The sequence below is a fragment of the Pagrus pagrus genome (assembly GCF_965226575.1).
Source record: "Pagrus pagrus genome assembly, chromosome: 9".
NCBI lineage: Eukaryota > Metazoa > Chordata > Actinopteri > Spariformes > Sparidae > Pagrus > Pagrus pagrus.
This window is the reverse complement of record NC_140193.1, coordinates 24,685,611-24,707,189: the sequence shown is the minus strand read 5'-3', so window position 1 is coordinate 24,707,189 and position 21,579 is coordinate 24,685,611. Positions and strand designations below refer to the sequence as shown.

The window sequence follows — 21,579 nt, the reverse complement described above, 5'->3', positions numbered from 1 at the left end:
GTGCTATTTATCCATCCAGATTTTTTGGTTGTGAGTTGTACATTTTTTAATATATTAGCCACAGTGATGTATGCCTTATCTCCCTTATAATGGAACTAGATGGCACTTGGCTTGTGGTGCTCAAAGTCCCAAAAAATACATTTGAAAAACTCAACAGCAGTGTGTCTGTCCATAAAATCATGACCCGGTTACTCAAGAGTACACATCTCTACAGCCAGTATCTCCAGAACTTGGCAACTCACACTAAAACAATCTAGACATTCTCTGTCTTGTGTCGGACATTCAAATGGATGACCGTAAAAGAAAACTGCTCATATTCCTCCTGTTATTCAGTCAGTCATTCATGTGGCAAAAACATGTGAAGCAGATCATTACCGGAAGTGGCACTTTAACGAATCGTGTAAATGGCTTAATTTCACCATTGTTCTAATGGAAGTCACATAACCGCGTGCATGCAAACACAGACGGAGCATCTCCTGCTGAACCCACTTCAGTCTGTTTGCTGAGCTTCGTCCTCGATGATCTTTTGTCTGTCAAAAGCTCTTAGCGTTTTCATCCAGAGCCCTCTGCTCTCTGCATTTATTATTAATGGACCTCAGCAGGATGAGAACACACACACATACATACACACACACACACACACACACGGGCAGGCAGGATCTGCACATCATTGGTAGCTATTTTGGCTCAGATATTAAATCAAACACTCAAAATATAAAGGGAAAAACATTCATGAGGGAAAAGGGGATGATGGAGGACAAAATTGACTTTCCCATTGTTTTTTATCTGCTCTGTGTATGAAATAGATCCACAAGCTGATCATACACAAATGTGGTTGCCTTTACAGCTAAACAAAGACATTTAGACCTTTTAAAATAAAGTGCAATATGCTCTGGACAACCACAGCTGACTTTCACTTCAGAAGTGACACTGCATTTGCTTTTGACCTTGTTTGACCTTGACCTCCAAGAAAAATACATTTAAAGCATGAACTGAATATCATATCAATCATAGTCTTCTTCATGACTGATTTCCTGCACACATGAAATACTAGTTTTATAGAGTTGCAGAGCAGCTGGTGTGTCTCTCACTGGGAATCAACATTTAAATTTGTACTGGTAATATTGCCCTCGAGTTTTGTGTACTAAATACTACATATAGTAACATCCCAGCACCTGTGAGCCTTAATGCCATGGAGAGTCAGCCAGCCAGCATCAGTTCTACCATTATCACTACACTTCATAATTGCAATAAAGAACAAAACACTGCATTCACATCAATCACTAAGACTGTAATTAAGAAAAGCCATATGGGAAAAAATCTTCGCTTCAGCACTTAGTTGTATTGTGAGCAGATTAAAATGGGAAATGGGAAGCTACAATATCTACTACAGAAGTGTCAATAAACTGGAGGCCTAATGGCTGAAAAGCCATTAACGCTGACAGTTACTGACAGATGAAAGCCAGTGTTAATACAGACTCTGCCCCCAGAAAGCAGGGTTTGAGTTCCATGTCTGACCAAGTGTTTCGGGCTGATTTGTTTTTAAGCTACAGAAGTAAGATTGCCTATGTAAGTCATGAAAGTGAGTAGTTAATGTGTCTAAACCTAACCAAAGCGAGACTGTTTCAGAACAGTCTAAAAGTGATAATATGTCCTAATATTTTTGATGTTTTTTAGCAAGCTTTATTTTGAAAGTCTAACCGGACATTGCATATTTATTATTGCTAACTTGACCGAAGAGCCCTGCATAATGCAAAACTGACACTAGAGGACCAAGCTGCCGTATTTAACTAGTTGGGACTGAGACTGGCTGTAATCAACAAATGTAGCTTGATAAAAAAATGTAGTGTCCATTTATGTGGTGTGACTGCAGGGCTAGCAATTGGAGTAAAGCATGAGCGTTCACAAGTCGGAAGAACAGGAGGTATCTCCCTTTATTATAACCTGCCAAAGAGTTATTAATTATTAGTTAGTTATTAGTTAGTTTAGCCCGCCGTTAGCTGGCAGCTGATCGAATCTGAAGCTCCCTGATTGAATATTTCTTACCACAGAGGTCTGTTGGATTTAGTTGACTTCTGTCCTAAAACTGTTCTGTTCCTGCTGTTATGCACCCGTGAACTCTTGCCAGTGAAGCAGATTTTCTCAAGCTCAGTGTCTCATTGTTTGTACTGATGACTCAACCAGGAGCGCTTCATGTTCCAACAGTCGGTCAAAATCATTTTTTATGTGAAAAATGAAAAGAAGTGTACTGGCTGCCAGTGTATTTGTGTGTGTGTGTGTGTGTGTGTGTGTGTGTGTGTGTGTGTGTGTGTGTGTGTCTGTGTGTGTGTGTGTGTGTGTGTGTATTTTTCGATGTGACCTTTCTCCATATGGTGTGGGACTGAGCAGGGGGACAGGAGGTGAGCCCTACACATGCTATCAGTCTGAGATGTTAGCCAGCAGCCACTGACACACATATACACACACATACACACACACACACACACACACACACAAACACACAGGCTGCAGGCCACACATGTCATTGTTACCTGATATTCATGGTGTGTAGGAGAAACAGACGAAGGAGAAGGTCATACGTGTGATGTCAGAGGCGGTGTGTTCACTGCCAGCTGTGGGTTTGATTGCCGTTCGCTCCTCTTCCACAGCCTCGGGCTCTCTCTACCCTCTGTCCTTTTCGCCCACCTCCCACAATCCTCAGCATCAGTCCAGCCCCCACCAAGAGACACACAGACCTTTCTATTTTTGATTTCTAGTCCACATATATAAACATAAATACAGCCATCAGAATGCACCAACAGAGACTGTATTCACTGTATCAAAGCAAACTAATGTTCACGTTGCTGTAGTTGGTCTGAATATGATGAATAATGTATATATCAGAATGAGTACAGTGGCAAAAATGTAATTCTACAGAGCCCTGGGAAGACTATGGAGAAAAAGTATTTTAGATGGGAGAGAAATCTCATTTTGCGTTTCCTTTAATCTCAAGAAACATTTCTCTTGTGTCAAGCAAGCAGCAACGGCCTGAATCCTTCAGTAAAAAAATGTAATCGGCAGTAACATTAATGAACTGGAAAAACTACATAAATTATATATCAAATTACTCCTCTGGATGACCTTTACATCCTCATAGTATCTCAAATCTGTAGCAAATCTTAATGTGTGCCGTAATCAAGGCTAAAGGTGGTCCAACAAAATATTAGAGTGTGTGACATTTTTTGGCCTAGCAGTGTGTATATAATACCAATGACAACAGCAGCAGCCACAACGATAATAATATTATTGATAACCATACTAGTAGTGATAACAATAAAAAGAGTTTGTGTATGTATGAGTGTGTTTTGTGGCGTGGATGTCAGGCAGGTGCAGGTAATGCAAGATCATTTGTTGATGAGTGTGGACCAGGTTTTATTGAAGTCAATGATTTTATGGTTGATGCAGGCAGGCATTTTTTCCAGGGCAGTGTTTCCCATTAATTAACCAGACTCTGGCGGCCTACTACATTCTAGTTTGCTGCACCATAGTCCCATATTGTTTCAAAAATGTTTTTCACCTCTCATAATAGTGCTGAAGAGCCCTTCAAAGTGCTGTATCGTTGGCGACCGGACTTGTTTCAGTTTCTTTGAGACGTTTCACCTCTCATCCAAGAGGCTTCTTCAGTTCTCAAAGATTTCAACGTTTCGCGTCCTGGCTTCAGCAAAGCCTCTTTCACTCCCAGTTCACACCCCCCGCCCCCTGCTTACACTCTCTCTCTCTCTCTCTCTCTCTCACGACATCCTGTGGGAAACACTGCAGGGATATATAATCTATTAGAAAATGTTTCCATTATGCATGATGTTGAGTTTGTTTCTAGATTTCCAGTTTAATACAATGGTCTTCTTGGCGATAGTTAGGGCTGTGATGAGAGTACTGGAAGAAGTGTTGAGTCATTGTATTCCTGATATGTCGCCTAAGATGCAGATCTCGGGGCATAAAGGGATGTAGCAGGCCAGGAGGTGAGATAATTGATCTGTAACTTGTATCCAGAAGTATCTGATTGGTGATCAGTGCAAGGTGGCATGTAAGTAAGTATCGGATATGTTCTGTGAACAGTGCGTACACGTCTGTGTCATTAAATCCCATTTTGTGTCATTTCTCATCAATGTAGTGTCTTCTGTTAAAGACTTTATACTGAACGTGCTGTGTTTTTGCATTTGTTGATCATATATTGCATATTTGGATCCAAAAGTCGGGATTGGTAGTGATTGAGAGGTATTGTTCCCATTTGGTGATTCGGAGGCATATTGAGGTGTTTGATGTGATTTTCTTTAATTCTGAAAAATTTTAAATGTATTATATATTATATATAATTGAATCGTGTATTATGTATGGATTGGATGTATTCCAGGAACTGTGTGTTCTCAATGCCATACTGTTGGATGAGCTGTTAAAAATGTGCAAAATGATTGCCTAGATGTAATAATATTGTGTAAATGTGTGATTCCTCTATTTATCCAGGAAGGGAAGTTTAATGTTTTTTTATTGATACAAAAGTAAGGGTCATTCCTAATTGGTGTGCGGTGTGATGGGGCACTGGTGGAGATTGTGATGTGAAGTGCTTCCTATCAAGGTGTCAGAGTTGAGGCTATGGTTATGTTTTGAAAACAGTGGTGTAGCTTGATGGTTTGACTAATAAATGGGAGGTCTGATAATGGTATGTCTGAGCATACAGCTTGTTCAGTTTCTAACCAGAGGAAGTCATAATTTGATGGGTTGAGCCATTTAGAGAGATATTTCAGTTGATGGCGAGGTAATAAAATTAAAGATTTGGAGCTTATTTTTGGGCAAGTTAATCATTTGACCATTACGACACTTCCAGAAAGACATATGGGTAGGTTGGTCCAGCGATTTTAAGTCTCTTTGGAAGTCAATTCTGTTGTAAGCCCCATCAATCTGCTATCCAAGCCATGCAGCTATTTTGTCTTGAAATAAAGCACTTGGCTGTTTATGTCAAGATAACCTGATGGCTCTTTGATACTGTCCAGTAATGGTTTCTAGATGCAATAGAAATAATTCATACAGAGATATAATAGCCTTCCTCAGTATGCCTGACCAGATATTATATTACACAGTGCAATTACTAAAAGGAATTCTGGTGCTACAAAATCATACCAACTATCTGGACAAAAGGCCAACCAGAAGGTTTTCTTCACAGCAGTAGATACAGCTTTGAAAATCACATTGTTTCTGGGCATCGTCTGTGCTTCTGTACATACATGCTTCTCTTTTTAAGTTTCCTTAAAAGCAGTGTAACCCCCCGGAGAGATATCTTTGATTTATATTCATATGCAAATGTGCAGCCGAGCAAAACAGACATTCTTTCAAGGAGAAGAAAAAAAGGAGAAAGGGAAAGAGTTCAGCTTATCACCACTCAACAGATGTTGAGACTAAATGTGTTGGTTTGTCTGTCTCATCACTGAGGCTGAGCAGAGCAAAGCTCCAGCGCTGGCCTGTTTGAATGGACCAAGTCAACCAGCTGCAGCAAACAAAAAACATTTCTATAGTGTCTGTAATTTGCTCCCATGGCAGAGGTGGAAATCAGGATGAGAACCTTCAGCTGCCAAAGGCCTTTGGCCAAACAGAGGAAATTCATTTTCCAAGAAGATGCAGTGAAGGCACTCTGCTGCAGGACAGTGCTCCCGCCAGGTAGCTGCAAAGAAAGTGCTGAGTGGACAATTACAGAGCTAGCCTGCTGTCTTTCCCCCCTCTTTCTCTCTTCACAAAAAAAAAGAATCATCACAAAAAACAAACAATATTGGGGCTTTGTTTCTAGAGTTTTAACGATTTCATTACATTCTTATCAAATCTCTAACTTTTTAAAGCTAGAACAGCTACAGTACATGTGTCTTGTTTGTCCTGTTGGATGAGGCAAGCTGAATTTCGAAAAAAACTAGTCTTGCAGGCGTAAGAGATCAAAGCAGGAGTGGGATCAAATAACCCATAGGCGATGGGTTCCATGTAGACCACAGAAGTGCAGGTGTTAGTTGACGATGAGAGGGGAAAGGAATTACAGAAAACATAATAGTTTAGCGAGGAGAGGTGTAGCCTTTAGGTTAGAAAAGTAGTTTAGTGACCTTAAGGTTTCTGACTCAATCCTCTTGAGGTAATGTGGCAGGTGCCCTTGACTGAGGCACAGAAGGCCAGTGGTCCAAACACTGTGGTGTTGCTGGTCTGCTGCCAAAATATGGAAATGTATAGATGTCAACAAATTCAGGTAAAGATTGAATAAACACTTTTAGCTTATTTTTCCTTGTTTTTTTCTCCTTATCTCCTTTTCCTCTGTGTCTTCTTTTGACTTTCCCTCCGTCATTGCGCTCCCCTCCCTTCCTCTGCCTTGCGATATAACTTCCATGGCTGGTTGATTTGGGTGAGCAGAAGGAAACAGGCAAGGCTTCCACAGTTCAGGGCTCTGAAGAGCTCGGCCAGGCAGCAACAATCAATCACAGACTAAAGCCCTCTTCTCTCTGGACTGCTGTGTGCCAGGTGACACGGTAAACAGCTGCAGAAATATAATGCCTACAGTGGGTATTTGAATTTATAGACACGAGAAAACAGAGTCCCTCAAGAGTCTCGATCCTAGGAAAGGAAGGACATATACTGATGTCAGAAATAGTTAGAGGCATTTTTGTTTGTTCAAACATATGATTACATTTTTTGGACATATATGGATGGTGATGCATACAACATACTTTGTGACTTTGGCACTGGAAATTACTTTTCTATCCCAGTTCCAAGAAACAGTCAAAATTGCTTCCTTTTAATCACCATGGTCTTTCTTTATCCTTATCATGGGTAACAATACACATTCCTGCCAATGGTGTCAAACTATTCAACTGATCTACTATACATCTTTATCTAAGTAGCTTTAGTTACCTAAACAATGATCTTAACCATAAAGGTGGAAGATCAGAAAATGCACATACAGTAGAGGGCTCAGGACAATGGAAGACGATAGAACAATCCATAAGATAAAAGCAAAGTAAGTAATAATACATTACTTACAAAGCCAAAAGTTATAAACAACAGATTTCTTGAATTTTATACTGACCTGTACACGTCAAAGGTCATTCCAGAACCTCAACTATCAATATGTTTCTAGACAATTGTGACGTTCCAAGACTAAGTGAGGAAGACTGTTGTACATTGAACTCTCAAACTTACGATCGCAGAGGTTCAGGGCACCATTGCCTCACTAAAGAGTAATAGCACTATAGAACTATGGTAATAGTTGTAGAGAAGGCGTTCGACCAGGTTGAGTGTTATTACTTATTTGAAGTCCTCATCAGATTCCATCTTGGAAATAAGTTCCTGTGAATGATTAAATTCATCTACAAAAATCCCTCAGCTCAAATCCTAACAAACCAGATGTTATCCTCCCCATTTAGCTTGGACAGAGACACTGGTGCTCCCTGTCCCCTTGATCTTTGCCCTGGCTACCGAGCCTTTGGCTTAAAGCATCAGACTAGACCCTCAGGTATACGGATATACCACCAAAGAAACAATCAACAAAATATCGTTGTATGCGGATGATATCCTTCTGTACATAACACACCCACAAATTACTATTCCACGACTTCTAGACAAAATTAATCTATTTGGAACCTAGTTACCGAATCAACTGGAACAAAAGTGTACTAATGTCTGTTTACCTGAATGACCTGACAAGCCTGGATGATTTACCATTTAAGATCTCTCTAGAAAAAAAAAATCAAAGTAAATAAACAAATACTCTTCTCTTTTCCAGGCAAATTTTTCTTAAAAAGTAATTTTTTAAACACTTATCAGTGTCATCTTAAACAATGTAATCCCTTCCCCTACCACCACAAAGCCCTGCCGTGCCAATAGATAAGGAAAGACAAAAGACCTGAACCTTTGTTCTCAAACCAGTTCAAGCAATGATCTGCTTCATAAGCATTCTGAAACCAGAACTATTAGAGTCAACCAAATTTTAAAACAACAGAAAGAAAACTATCTTACTTATTGGATCACAAAACCAAACACACAATGTAAAATGCAATGTTATCTGGCTCTAAAAAGACCCTGTGGCAACCTACCTGACCACGGTGACTGATGTTAAACAGAGAAACATGTTAACAAAGTACAGACTGAGTGCTCACAGCCTGGCCATAGAAACAGGAAGATATAAGAAAACATAGCAACCAACAGAGGAGTGACTGTGCCAACATTGTAGAGGAACTGCTGTGGAGACAGAGCAGCCCTTCCTCACACATGGCCCAAAATTTCGACAAATTCGGGACTAAGCACCCACATTTTAATCAATCAGAAAATGAGAAAATAAAAGTTGTACTGGGGGAAATGAAAGAGAGTGGCATTCTCACAGGACAGTTTGTCTCTGCCTGCCACAACATGAGGGAACTAGACTGACCTGCTGATCTGCACCAATCCTCAGATTGTTAATTTGAAGAATAAGAATTGAGGAATTCTTTATGTTGGAATTATCAAGATGTTGATGCTTTGGCAATACTGTATCTTGCTATGGTCATGCCAATAAAGCTATTTGAAATAGTTCACTGTTTCGGTCAGAGAGACATTAATAGAGTCACCATTTTGCTCTTGGAGGGAGCTCTTAAAGAATCTGAGCAGCAAGAACACATCCTCCAGCGTATTACTTTTAGCTTACAGAATTATAGTATACTGAGGCCAAAGATTGCTGTATACATTAACCATAGAAGATAGCAAAGGCAACAGTAGTAAAAAACTGATGTCAAACACATGAGACTGAAGTGATGGTTGGAGCTTCAGCAGCAGTAAATGGTGTTGGCTTTGAGGTGTTAGCAGAGTAACAACAAGACCTATTATAAAGGCCATCCTGTATAACTGTTTCAATATGACTGTATGTCACTAGTCATGCAGTAGTCCTATAGCTGATTTTGGGTTATATAAATAAAACGGACTGTGCTTGACTTGCTACGTTTGCTGGTGATTGTTTGACTGAAGAATGAATAAATGAGTGTGGTTTCAGTGTGCTGCCCTAACAAGTACTTTATTTGAAAGTTGTGTGAAAGCTTGTCAGAATCACTGAACTAACAGGTGTAAAGAATATTTATGTCTGGCTCTGTTTCTTCTTTTTCTTACAGACATGTCTAGAGTTGGAGCGGTACCTACAGACGGAGCCCAAGCGTTTCTCAGAGCTTTTTGATGAGGAGCTGGACTGTCTCTTAACGCCGGCCTTCATGCAGGGTGGTGACAGTGACGAGGACTTGATGGATCCCCTCCTCCCCAGTCTCCCTGACCAGCCCAGCCCCCCTCCGCTACTGGTAACTCTCCCCAAGGTCCAGACCAAAATTCTCCAAGCGCCCAACCCCAGCAAGACCCAAGTAGAGGCAGGGACTGAAACCCTCACACCAAAGGATCAAGTGCTCGCAGGAGTTAGTGCCGCACAGCTCAGTGCCGCTGTTACATCCCTAACACCGCCATCGTCACCGGAGCTTGGCCGCCACCTTATCAAACCCACACAAACACTGACTGCGACGGCAGATGGTACACTAACGCTCAAACTTGTGGCGAAGAAGGTAGGGTTAGGGGCGGCTAAGCTGGTGGCAGCACGAGCATTACCATCACCACCAAGCCGAGGAGGAGCCCTCAGTGACAATGAGCAGGGAGGAGGAGGAATTCTAGGAGGAGACGTACCAGAGAACAAAAAGAGAGTCCACCGATGCCAGTTTAATGGCTGCAGAAAGGTTTACACCAAGAGCTCCCATCTGAAGGCACATCAGAGGACTCACACAGGTAGGACCTTTGTTACATTCATTACAATTACCTTCAGCACAATCGCTCTACATTAAGATGCTGACATTGAAGACTTTTCAAGATGTGAAATGAAAAAGTGATTATGAGGTTACAGTGCTGACTTTAAGTTATAATTTGAGGGTATTCACATCGATATGGGATGAACATTGAATGACTCTTAATTTAAAACATGACATTTTGTCTGCTTGCATACTTTTTTTACAAATCAAATACTATGTTGTGACCCATGCATGAACATGCAATAAAACTTCTAGGACTTTCAAATGTATCTTTGAATTGCAAGCAACAGTCATTTTTCCAAAATGACACCATCACATCATTTGTGATCTGTGTTTAAGCAGTGTTCAAAAACTTCTTGTCTGACATGGACCCTGGGTCCCCCAGATTCAGGGCAATGCAGAAGGACAACATACAGATATGGAGACTGAGGTATATGGCCAAACATTGCAATCTTCTAGGTCAGGGTTATTCAATTAAAGTTCTGTAAGGTCTTGTTTCCTCAAGTGAAGGTCTAGAACATCATAATGTTTAACTCGCATTAAGATTCACTGCCATATATGAAATATTGATGCAGTCTAGTAGTTGCATCAACGTCTGTATGTAGTCAACAACCTCCTCTTAAAATAAAGTGCTTGATTTTAGAAAAGATAAATGAATACACTGTACCTTGAGGTTACCTTTTTCTTCTTTTACATAAGATCCATTTCACATCTAACAGTCTCAACCGACATTGTCAAAAACAATCTCAACAAATCTTAACAATTGAACAGTCCCACTCTTTTTTTTTTGATGCCCCTTAATTCGGATTTCAATGGGTACGTTTGCTTAAAAGACACACACTTCGTCTCATAGTGATGCTTCACAATGCTGCTTTTAATAATCACCAAGTTATCAGATCATATAAGACGTATTGGTTTTGAACTGCCCATGGGAAGAATGAACATGTAAGAGTCCATTCTTTATTAAAACGTTTCTCTTTTTAGAGCATGCATGTGAAATGTGTAATTTTTACCCCAAAGTCTATTTTCATTAAAACCTAATGTGCAGAACCTAAGGTTCAGAAACAACAATTGTAACTTCAACAATGTGCTTAAACCTGCAGCTTTGAGTAAGGCTAAAGCCATAACGAAGCATATACAAAATTCAGAAGATACTTGCAGCTTCTGAAGAAATCTGCAAAGAAAACATCAGATTCTCCTCTTCCTCTTTTGCTTTTCAGATGGTCCTCTAGATTTATTAATTTCCTCATGAGTCTCAGTACCAGTTCAGTGCCAAAAGGCCCTGCCTCAGTAATTGCCTGATGATTGATAGCCTGGTAATAAATGACATTGCGAATTCAGCCGTGTCCAACTGGGTCTGACATGCATCTTTAGCTGCTAACTACAGCTGCCCTCTCATTGACCCTCAGACAGGATGCACACCAGGCTAATGTGTCCAGGAGCTGCTTGCCGTTAGCTTTCCAATGTGTTAGCATGTAAGACGGACTTTGGGTTGATGAAGGAGACACATGAGAAGATAAAGATGGATTCGACTGACGTAGATTGTGATGAATTCATGATGTGCTTGTGTTTGAACTAGGGCTGTCAAGCAATTAAAAAATGCATCTAATTATTTACAAGCTTTGCAATTAATTAATTTAAATCAATCACCTATGCCAATGTTTGCCGTAAGCATTTAAAAATATTTCAATGCAATAATCAGTTATTGAATCAATGGATAAATGGAGGTTTGAAGTATTACTATTAGGAAATTCCTTGCTGAAAACAATGCTCCTTGTCTTTTTCTAAGTACCACTCCAATGTGTTTTGGTATTTTATGATCTTTCCTGACAATGTTTTATAATTTTTGACAAATAAAAAACAAAAGAAGCTGATGCTAAAATGGAAAGGACTGCAGTAGAATCTGGGACTTTGCCTCTGGTGTGAAAGAGTAGCACGGCTCCTTTAAGAACTGGGCAGTTTGTAGTGAGTGAGTGGAGAGTGACAGTCGGTGGTTGTAGGTGTGGGCATTACCACAAAATTTGGTTTCGATCCGATACCAAGTAATTCAAGGCTGGTAGCGATACTTTATATAATGAAAACACAATACAGCTTCAAAGGCAAATAACATAAAATATTTATTTTATTAAATAAACTAAAGATGTGTAACATTAAGATACTGTTTGTACTTGCATAAGCCTATAAGTGAAACATACAGTCTGAAGTATATGTTTACGCCCAGCTCGAAGGCAGTGTGGAGATCGCTGTGAATTAGCTGTGGCAGAGTGCGGTACATCCAGATTAATTTGTGATATAACTTTAAGCAGTGGTGCAGGTATACCGCATATAACTACATAGTTTTCAGTTGGCATTGCGTATACCCACTTCTAAATCCCCTCTGATGTGTATCTTTGTTAAACTGATTGAGGGAACTATAGGTAACTGCATACTTGTGCTAATGCTAGTGTAGCTCCTCAGGGATTTAAGATGTTACATTTCTAATTTTGATAATCTAACCCTTGACAACACATTGGTTAAGGTTGTAAGGCTAGCTAATATGTGCTAACGACAGTTGCCACTTCTTGCCATAGCAACAGTAAACATCACGTAATGTGAATACAGTAGAGTGCAGATTCAGGCTACATTGCACAGTAGGTATGTAGTCACAGTAGCCCTGCTGGCCCAGCCCTGCTGCTGCTGTCTGCTGCACACAGAAAGAAATAAAACATGTAATTTTATTTGGTGGTTTCCCTGTCCTGTGAAATGGATTGAGGGGAAAACCCCTCTCTCCTACTTACTACATGTTCACAAGCTCAAACAATTCTTAGTTTTAGTCTCACTTGTGTTTTTGTCTTTGATTTTTATTCTATTTTTACATGTTGTTGAGCAATAAAGGAAATGAAATCTTGAAACAGTTTACATTGAAAGAAATACTCTATTTAACTGGAGCAGGAGGAGCGCTGCGGTGCGTCTCTGTGTGCGTAATATGGTGCGTGGATCTCAGTCATCTGATTGGACTGGACAGGTCATAAGAACTATCATTCTGATTAAAAGGGGATGGGGTGTGGGTGGGTCAAATAATTCATCTTTGATGAGGAACATATTAATAACAAAACCTACAATGGACTCCAGCAGCAGACACATTAAGTGTGTCTCCCCCTTACGAGAGACGGTGCGCATGTTTACGCATGAGACAGAGTTTAACTCGAATCCTCCCGATGGGTTAGATTGTCAAAATGGTATTAATATATTCCTCATCAAAGATTAATTATTTCACCCGCCCACACCTCATCCCCTATTAATCAGAATGATAGTTCTTATGACCTGTCTGGTCCGATCAGACGACTGAGATCCACGCACCACATTACGCACACAGAGACGCACTGCAGCGGTCCTCCTCCTCCAGTTAAATAGAGCACTTTACTCACAACAGTCAAACAGAGTTGTTGTCATCATCTTTATTGATTATTGATCACTATCAAAGGCAAACTCCATGTAGAAAGATAGGACTGTCAATAGCTGGGCTGTGCTGATCAATGAGAATAGGGCAGAATCCATGCGCACGGATTGTGAATCCGTGGTAAGCAAAATAAAAAAAAAAACCTTAAAATAGAAACCAATCACAGTATTTGTTTACAATAAAATAAGATCCCAGAATCATGTATCTTGCATTTAATTTAATTGTCTTTTTTTTTCACGATGTTACATTGAAATTTTATACATCTCATTCATCTAAAATGCATGTTTGAATGCTTTCACATGTGAAGAACACTTTCACTAATGGGTTGGAAACTTTATTTACCTGTTGGGACATGGACTAAAGAAAATGGCAGGTTGAGTTTACCCAAAACTAGCAGTTAGTGGTGAGATGTTGCCAATTGGGTAGATTCAATTCATCAAAAATGCTGGCAAAGCAACAGAGTACATAAAGTAAGCACAGCAGAAATGTCAGATAGGTCAGACCACTGTGTTTAAGTTTAAATCTTAAAACGTTCCAGTTACGGCTGAAAATGACAATGACAATAATAAGCCAGTTTGCCAGTTTTACGATGCAAATCAACTGCCAGTTGTTTACCAAGTGACTGTTGTTGTTAGCATGACGTCAGTCCATAGAAACCTTTATGAGGAAGTGACTGAAACCAGTGTTCCACAAATGTATATTCTTAGAAATCCATTCACAGTCAAAATGTTTTCTGTATTGGACATTTCAGCCTGAGTAACTGAGGGTGAATCCATCACTGACCTGCAGCATGAGGCCTGTACAGACTGATACCACTTGAAGCTAGCTCAACTTTAGCTTAAACTGCAGCATCATTTACAGTATCTGTAGTGGTTCATGGCCTCCAGTTGTCATCATCCACTGTTAGCAGTTTCCTTGGTGCTCACTAGGATTACTGTACATCGCCTTTGGACCTCCACTGTATTAATACTAGCAACCTTGGCATCATTAATCCAGCGTGTTACAGGCTTATATGATCCCAGCAACCATCGCTTGGCTTTAAGTATAGCATGACATTCCAGGGCAGCACCTGGCATACCCAGGGGGAACTCACAGCTGTAACTTTATTATAGCTAATCCAGGCTAGCTTTCTGGTAGCCTGGCCACTAGCTGCAGTATTTGTAATCTTCTGATGATTCTATGGTCGAGTCATGATAACCAGCGATGAGCTTTTAGAGGCAGAATCATTCACTGAAAAAGAGACACCCCGAAGACACTGCAGCTTCCTCACTCTGTGTGTGTGTATGTGTGTGTGGTATAAATGTGGGGGTGGAGTATTCCCTCCCGATCTGTTCACTACAAGCGCAGCACTGTGGTTTAATTAGCTTAATCCTCTTTTTGGGTTATTATGACCATAAATCATTGAACATACATGTAGGGAGGGATTAACATAGCACACACTACAGGGAGGAGCAACTACAGAATGCCTGCGCTGCATCAATACACTTACTGTCACAAAGTGTACACCAGAGGCCGTTAGCAACATCATTATAGTGAGTTCTGTCAGGAGGATGTGCTGAAATTCAAAATAATGTGTAATGTAGGTAATGATATTCCTCTGTTTATTTTCAAGATAACATCTCTGCAACACAGCTTTGATATGAAGGGTTCATTTTCTTATATGAAAATGTCCAATTAGGGCTGAGTTGTAAAATTATTAGATGTACAAATTAATTCAGTGTATCTCTGAAGTACTCAGAGCTGCTTTGACAGAGAGCCAGGGTTTTCTCGGTTATTTTTCACTCTCTTTGATCTGGTCGGATCTCTAGAAACTGTACATGGCTCATAATTGTAATCTACATGATATTTAAGCAGTGGTACAAAACAATATACTTATGTGGCATCAGAGACAGCAGAATAGATGAGCAGTTTTTGAAGGAGTGTAAGAGTGTTCGTCTTAGCTGTACCTGTAACGACATTTTTGTTGGAGCATCAACTCAGTGTGCACATCCACATTTAAGCCATCTTCACACAAACAGATTTTAGATTTCTGTACATTTCTTAAAGTCCATAAGCTTTTCAGTGTTTTCCAAACAGCAATGAAAACCTCTGACAGTTCACAATGTAGAATGACATTTAAATGCACCGTCTGACATTTAATGTCTGTGAACAAAGATATGTACTTGTTGGTAGATATAACTGATTTATATAGCAAACTATTTTATTTTTATATATTTTATTTCATTCTACCATTAAATACTGCTACGTCCCCACTACACTGTTCTCTAATAATAGGCAGTTCATTAACTACAAATCATGTGCAGTTTATGTTTTTATCACAGTCAGATTAATTAAAAATTAATGCAGGCTTCATGTTCAGTGCAGTGGTTTATGTAACTGAAGCATGTTCAAGAATGAGCTCATTGATTTTGAATAAACCAAAAGATCCCATAAAGCAAAGGTACATTTTTTCACATGGTTAACAAAATGTCTTGTAGGGACGTAAAGTATAATTATGTGATATTATGTAGCTCGTGGGTTAAATCATGAAAAACCACTGGGCATGGCAACTCCAGCTTGAGTGTGACTTCTAACTTGAGACAGCCCTCCACACACACACACACACACACACACACACACACACACACATACACACACACACACAGTATATACCTCCATACTCCTCTACACCCACTGGTCTCAACCTCCAACCTGCTCTCTCTCTCTCTCTCTCTCTCCTACTTGCTCATTCAGTTTGGGTTGCCAAGCAACTGCATCACACTCTTCCATAATTGGTTTGTGGCTGGTTGATTGTCCATGCCTGTTAATCTCTCTCTCTCTCTCTCTCTCTCTCTCTCTCACCCACCCACCCCCCTCTCTCCCTTTCTCTCAGTTGCTAGGTGACTTTATCACGCATCCTTGCCTTGCTGTGCTATAATTGGCTGCCGTCATGGTTGCTGTGGCTTCAGGCCCGAGCTGGCCTTGCCTCATTCCCCCACCAGTGTGTGTGTGTGTGTGTGTGTGTGTGTGTGTGTGTTGGGGGGGGGGGGTCCTATTGAAGGAAGATGGGGTGCTCTGGCCAATTACTGAAGACGGGTGTGAAACGGCCGCCAGTCTGGCACCTGCGGCCCCCACTCATACCACATATCACACACACACACACGTAGGTTGAGAGTGTAACATTTCTCCAACAGGATAAGCTGTTAAGTGGTTTGCTATTGTATGTTGAAAATATTGGTCCTGTATTGAGTCCTGAGTGAGAAAGACTCTGTGGAGTGAGTAGGAGGATTCACACATACACATACTACAGCTGAAGATTTAGCATGGATCGTTTTAACTTCTTTACAGAACTAGAATTAATCCGTTGTAGAATCACATTTTTCACAGCTGTGGCTGAGGATTGTGAGCTTTTATTTTTTAATTATAATATTTTTCATATTTGACAAGTCCCAGTTGTAGCATCAAAGTCAAGTAAACATGTGTAGCTTACCTCTTTTCAAGAAAAAAAATTATAACTTGGAGAATTCTTGTCTGTTTGTGACTGTTGTGTTCTCTCCCAGATTAATTTATCTCTTTTAACAATCATATTTGAGTCGAATTAGAAACAGCAAGAATTAAGAAATAACAAAATATTTAGTCTTTACCACGAGAGCCCAACCGATACGTCAGGAAGCCAATATTATTAACACTTTTTGCAAGTACTTTATTGATATTTGCGTGTATTTAAAAAGTATAGGAACAATCTGTAAAACAAACAGGAAAAATAATAAAACATTACAGATTATTTTACAGTGTATTGATATTGGCCTTTAAAAGGTCAGTGTCATTTGGATTCTTCTGACCACATTCGAGTTATAGTCACACTGACAATATGTCGTGACTGTAGAGTTGTTTGAGCACTTTCTCCACCAAGTTTCTCATGCTCTTCCTGGGGGATGTGACACATGCTGGTAGATAAAGTCTCCACAGTTTGTTTTTAGTCTCCCACGGGGTCTCCAACTCTGTCCTTCTCCCCCAAAGGGAGGCAGCCTCGCTTGGTGTCTGAACTACCTCAGTTGGTTCCTCTTAATGAGAAGGAGCAGTAACTCACTAACGAGGAGTTTGATACTCAACTCACGTCTGTGCAGGAAACCTGAGAGAAGGATGTTTTTAAAAAGTCAGTGTGTTCAGTTCTCAGTACTTTTGTAGCTTCTGACTGAATCTCTTTAGTTTCTCTTGTCCTGTTTGTACTTTCAAACATCTGCAGTGCCAACCCTAACCCTGTACTGTTTCAGGAGTCATGTTTAGTTACTGCTGCTGAAAACACAATGTTTTCTGTAATGCTGCTTCTTAATAAAAGCTTTTAAATTACTTAATAACAGTGGGCTTTTATTGTGAAGAAGTTATAGGAAATGAAACCTTTCCATCATTCAAAATCTCACGCAGTGGCTCTGGTTTTTGGTCAGGGGTTTTGTTTTGTAGTTTCTCTTTCTCCCTTCCATTTCTTGCTCTTTCAAAGGGGGAAAAGGAAAAACATGTCATGATTCTGATTCTTCATGAGGAAAACTCTATGCAAAAAGATAGGGATGGCAGTCAAATAAAAGCAGTCAATGTCTTTTAAGCATCAGACACTGCAGCTGCGACAGCCAGTTGCTGTGGTGTGTTTACCAGGGCAACTGTGGCCACCAGGCCATACAGAAGAGCAGCTCTGGAGGATGAGTGACCCCAACAGGAGCAGTAGAAGACTGGGAGAAAGGCAGAAGAGGTCGGTGTGATTCCCTGCAAAACTGCAGCATATAAACAACCAAAAACAGACATTACCATAGCGTCTGTGAGTTAACAGTTTGAGTCAAGCATATAGAACGCGGCAAACAATGCCAACCAATCAGAGGCGGTGTAGGGTGGGTCTTGTGAGAACATAAGTAGGAGCCGAAATAATGCCACAAAACAGATTTAGCGCTGCAGTTCTAAAACATTGTCGGACAGGTTTTTAAAAAAGGTACTGATAATGATGCAACGAAACCAGAGATATCATTGGCATCTCCAGACTAAATTGCAAATACATATTAGTCTGGAACCTCTACATTCATTTTCGATTTCCAAGGAGCTAAAATTTGTCTTTGAGGTGGGAAATAGGCAATGCTGTAACAGAATCTTGAGTCGTATTTGATCAGCACCGCCTAGTTTGACAGCTTGATCTAAGTTTGGTGAGCCAGGTGAGTTGCACTAGATGGAACTGTTAAACCTCTAAACAATCAGAGCAGTGAAACGTGTGACATATAACCTTTCAAATTTGGATCAGTGATGCTCCTCCGTCAGTCATCGTATCAAACCCACCACATATCAAATGAACAGTTGTGACTGGCCCACTGGGAATCACATAGAATGGAAAATCTGTCTGAACAGGACGGAGACCAGACACATCTACCAAAGCAAATGTAACATGAGCTGATTCTTCTGCTTCAGAGGATAGACATAATACCTTTTTATTCCACACATTCTTCTTCCCTTTCCAAGCCTGGCACCTACATGACCCTCAATGCAATGAAATGCACCAAATGCTGTGCATTAGGTTGCCTAAGCTGGCGTCCTGTCTCACCCATGCCATCTTTGGTCTTACCTGCAACATCTTCTGTGAACAGTTCATCATTTGATTTAATCGCTTTTCTCCATTTTCCAGCTTGTGGTCTTCAGTCTCAACAGACCTATAAACAGACTTTGATATGTGAAGTTGGGAAGTTCCCTTCTAAGACTTGATGCATTTGTTGTTGTTGATGGTAACAAAATTATTGTTGTTGTGGTCTAAATTCAGCTGAAATGCAATGCAAGAATATTTGAACTTTGGTCCTGTCCCCCAACAAATCAGAAACTGTAGACGAGGCAGCAGAGAAAGACCTGTCTGTCGCCAAAAATGGTCAATGGCGAGACAGAAACAAAACCTAAATCCCTGTTGTGGAAAAGAGCAACCGACAGCACAAGATTTGACTGGAGAATTTGAATATGCAAATCCAGGAGAGCACGCCTCGTGATCTGGAATTCCTTTAGTGCAGGAACAACTGCGTCACCTTGTAGCCACATTGTATCTGTGGATGAAAGATGACTCCGATCAAAGAGACACAGACACCAGGGGGAAATGAAGGAGAACGGGGCATCATTCACATTTGGATGTTCCTGTAGCACATCATCTTTTACTTGTGGTTGCATCACATTGCACTCAGAGCTGCTCTCCTCTCGTGTGAAGGTGTACTTTCTACAGCTTCTTTTATTCTGGCATGATGATTCAAGTTGGCAACTTAAGGCAATTAAAGTTATGGAAATCAATTTCACATTGAGTACACCTGTTGGTGATGGAGAGGTTATGCCTGGGGTATGGTTGGGACTTGTGGGTAAACAGCTGAATCAAAAAAGGAAGCAGAACCTGCAGATATGTCTGCAGTGAAATTGTGCACATTTACCTATGTTTCCATCAACTAGTGCTTTAGAATATGTGTTAATAATAATAATAATAATAACATAAGATTATTTAAAAAGTAGCAGCTGTAACGCTTCTGTCTCTCTGGGTAGTCATTTCAGTTCATTGCTTTTCAGCTGAAGTGGCACTCATCTTGGCAATCAAACTGAATTGCCATTTTGTTTTCACCTCATTATTGGTCTGTCATCACCTCCATTTTGCTGCTTTCTGTTTAGGAAGGGTTCTGAATTTTCTGAACTAATCACATGCAAGTGACCTAACTGTCCCACCAATCAAACTGGTTGGTGGTGGCTAGGAGCTGTTAAACTGTTTCATAATTGCTCTCACTCTGGCGCAGGAATATGATGACTTAGGTGTTAGTCTTACCAACTAATTTCTGATGGTCAGGGAAAGAGACATCAGTAAGCACAGCACCTGATCTGTTTGAATCACTGGAAAATCATCACTGGAACTGGTTTCCCTCTCAGGGTTTGTTGGCCCTTGTGTACACATCCTTTTCCATTACACTCAATTATGCTTCCACCTTATTGTCAAATGCTTCAGTTTTCACATTAGTTCCACTTTGTTTTGGATTGGTCTGCATTTGTGTTTGTCTCCTTAAGAAGATTGGTGTTTGCTGTGATGGCAGTGGAGGGGCTGCTGGGACATCTGGTTAACTGACTGTAAGCTGCTGTATCACTCCCCATTAGGAGTCATTAAGACCCAAATTATAGTTAATACCCCCCAGTTCACACACGCACACACACACATACACATACACATGGCACAGAGTGACTCACATTTGGGGTCTGGAGTTAGGTTTGGCCATGTTTTGTCAACACAGTGTGTGCAGTGGAGAGGGGCCTGTGCTAGGAAGTGTTTAATCTTTATCAATATTTGAAATTAAGTGGATTTTAATTACAGTTTGGTTGATGTTTGAGTCCATCAACAGTCTCTGTTGATTTGAATTATGCTACTGAGACAGTGGGAGCCCAGACTATGGCTCTGAAACAAAGAAAGTGCAGGCTCGTCAGCAAAATTGTTGAACCTTGCACCACTTTAGCCGCAAAGCAACGCAGCAACATCCAGCACACAGCTTTGGCAAATCAAACGTGCATATTTCTGGTAGATTACTTTCTGTTACCTACTGTACTGTAAACAGCGCCATCCTACTTTTTAACAACAAAGGATAAAAGTATTGTCACGTAACAACTTTCCAGAGTTTTAGAAGTATGTCAGATGCGATTAGACACTGGACGACCTGGTATGTGTTTCATCTTCTCACTGGGACCTGTGGCACCACATCACATATCATAGAAAGGTATAGCATGCTAAAGGCTGTGATAAGGTGCTGATCACTGGAAGTAGACTAGCAAGTAGAAAATGTTGCACCATCTGTGGCTCAGATTTTCTTTTTAATTTGATGATGTTTCGGCCCTCGGGCCTTCTTCAAGATCAACAACCAGACTGAGACACAGGCACTGATATGTTTTATAGGCCACATCCTAGTGACACATGTGGTAGTGACAATCATCTGCACCACCTGGGTGTGAACAAACAATCTTGAAGTCTTGAGTGACTAAAAACTCAAGACACAGCGAATCAAATTACTTCTAAAGTGAAAATAAACAATTATTCATACCTCATGTAAAGCTTTAAATGTTACAATATTTCTGGTTAAATACCTTCCAAAATTTCACTTAAAATTTTAAACAGATATACAGAAAGGTTAAACATCAGCTTTGAATGATCTGCAGCAACACAGCCACACAATCACAGCCCAGGCATTTCATCCAAGAACCACTCCCAATCTTTGAGGTTTTGAACCAAAATGACAAATAAGGTTGTTAGCATTTGCACTTTCAGAGCATTTCTTTCTGCATTACATACTTATGTCTGCATGTTGACAACTTAATTAG

At 40.3% G+C, this 21,579-nt stretch overlaps 1 protein-coding gene across 1 annotated transcript in view; it reads left to right on the top strand.

Moving 5' to 3' along the window:
- Positions 1-21,579, top strand: part of klf7b (Kruppel like factor 7b) — an 85,782-nt gene that overhangs the window by 45,217 nt on the left and 18,986 nt on the right. Inside the window, exon 2 of the mRNA XM_084362252.1 lies at positions 9,141-9,792. Coding sequence (XP_084218378.1) covers positions 9,141-9,792 — 652 coding nt within the window. The remainder of the gene's footprint in view (positions 1-9,140; positions 9,793-21,579) is intronic.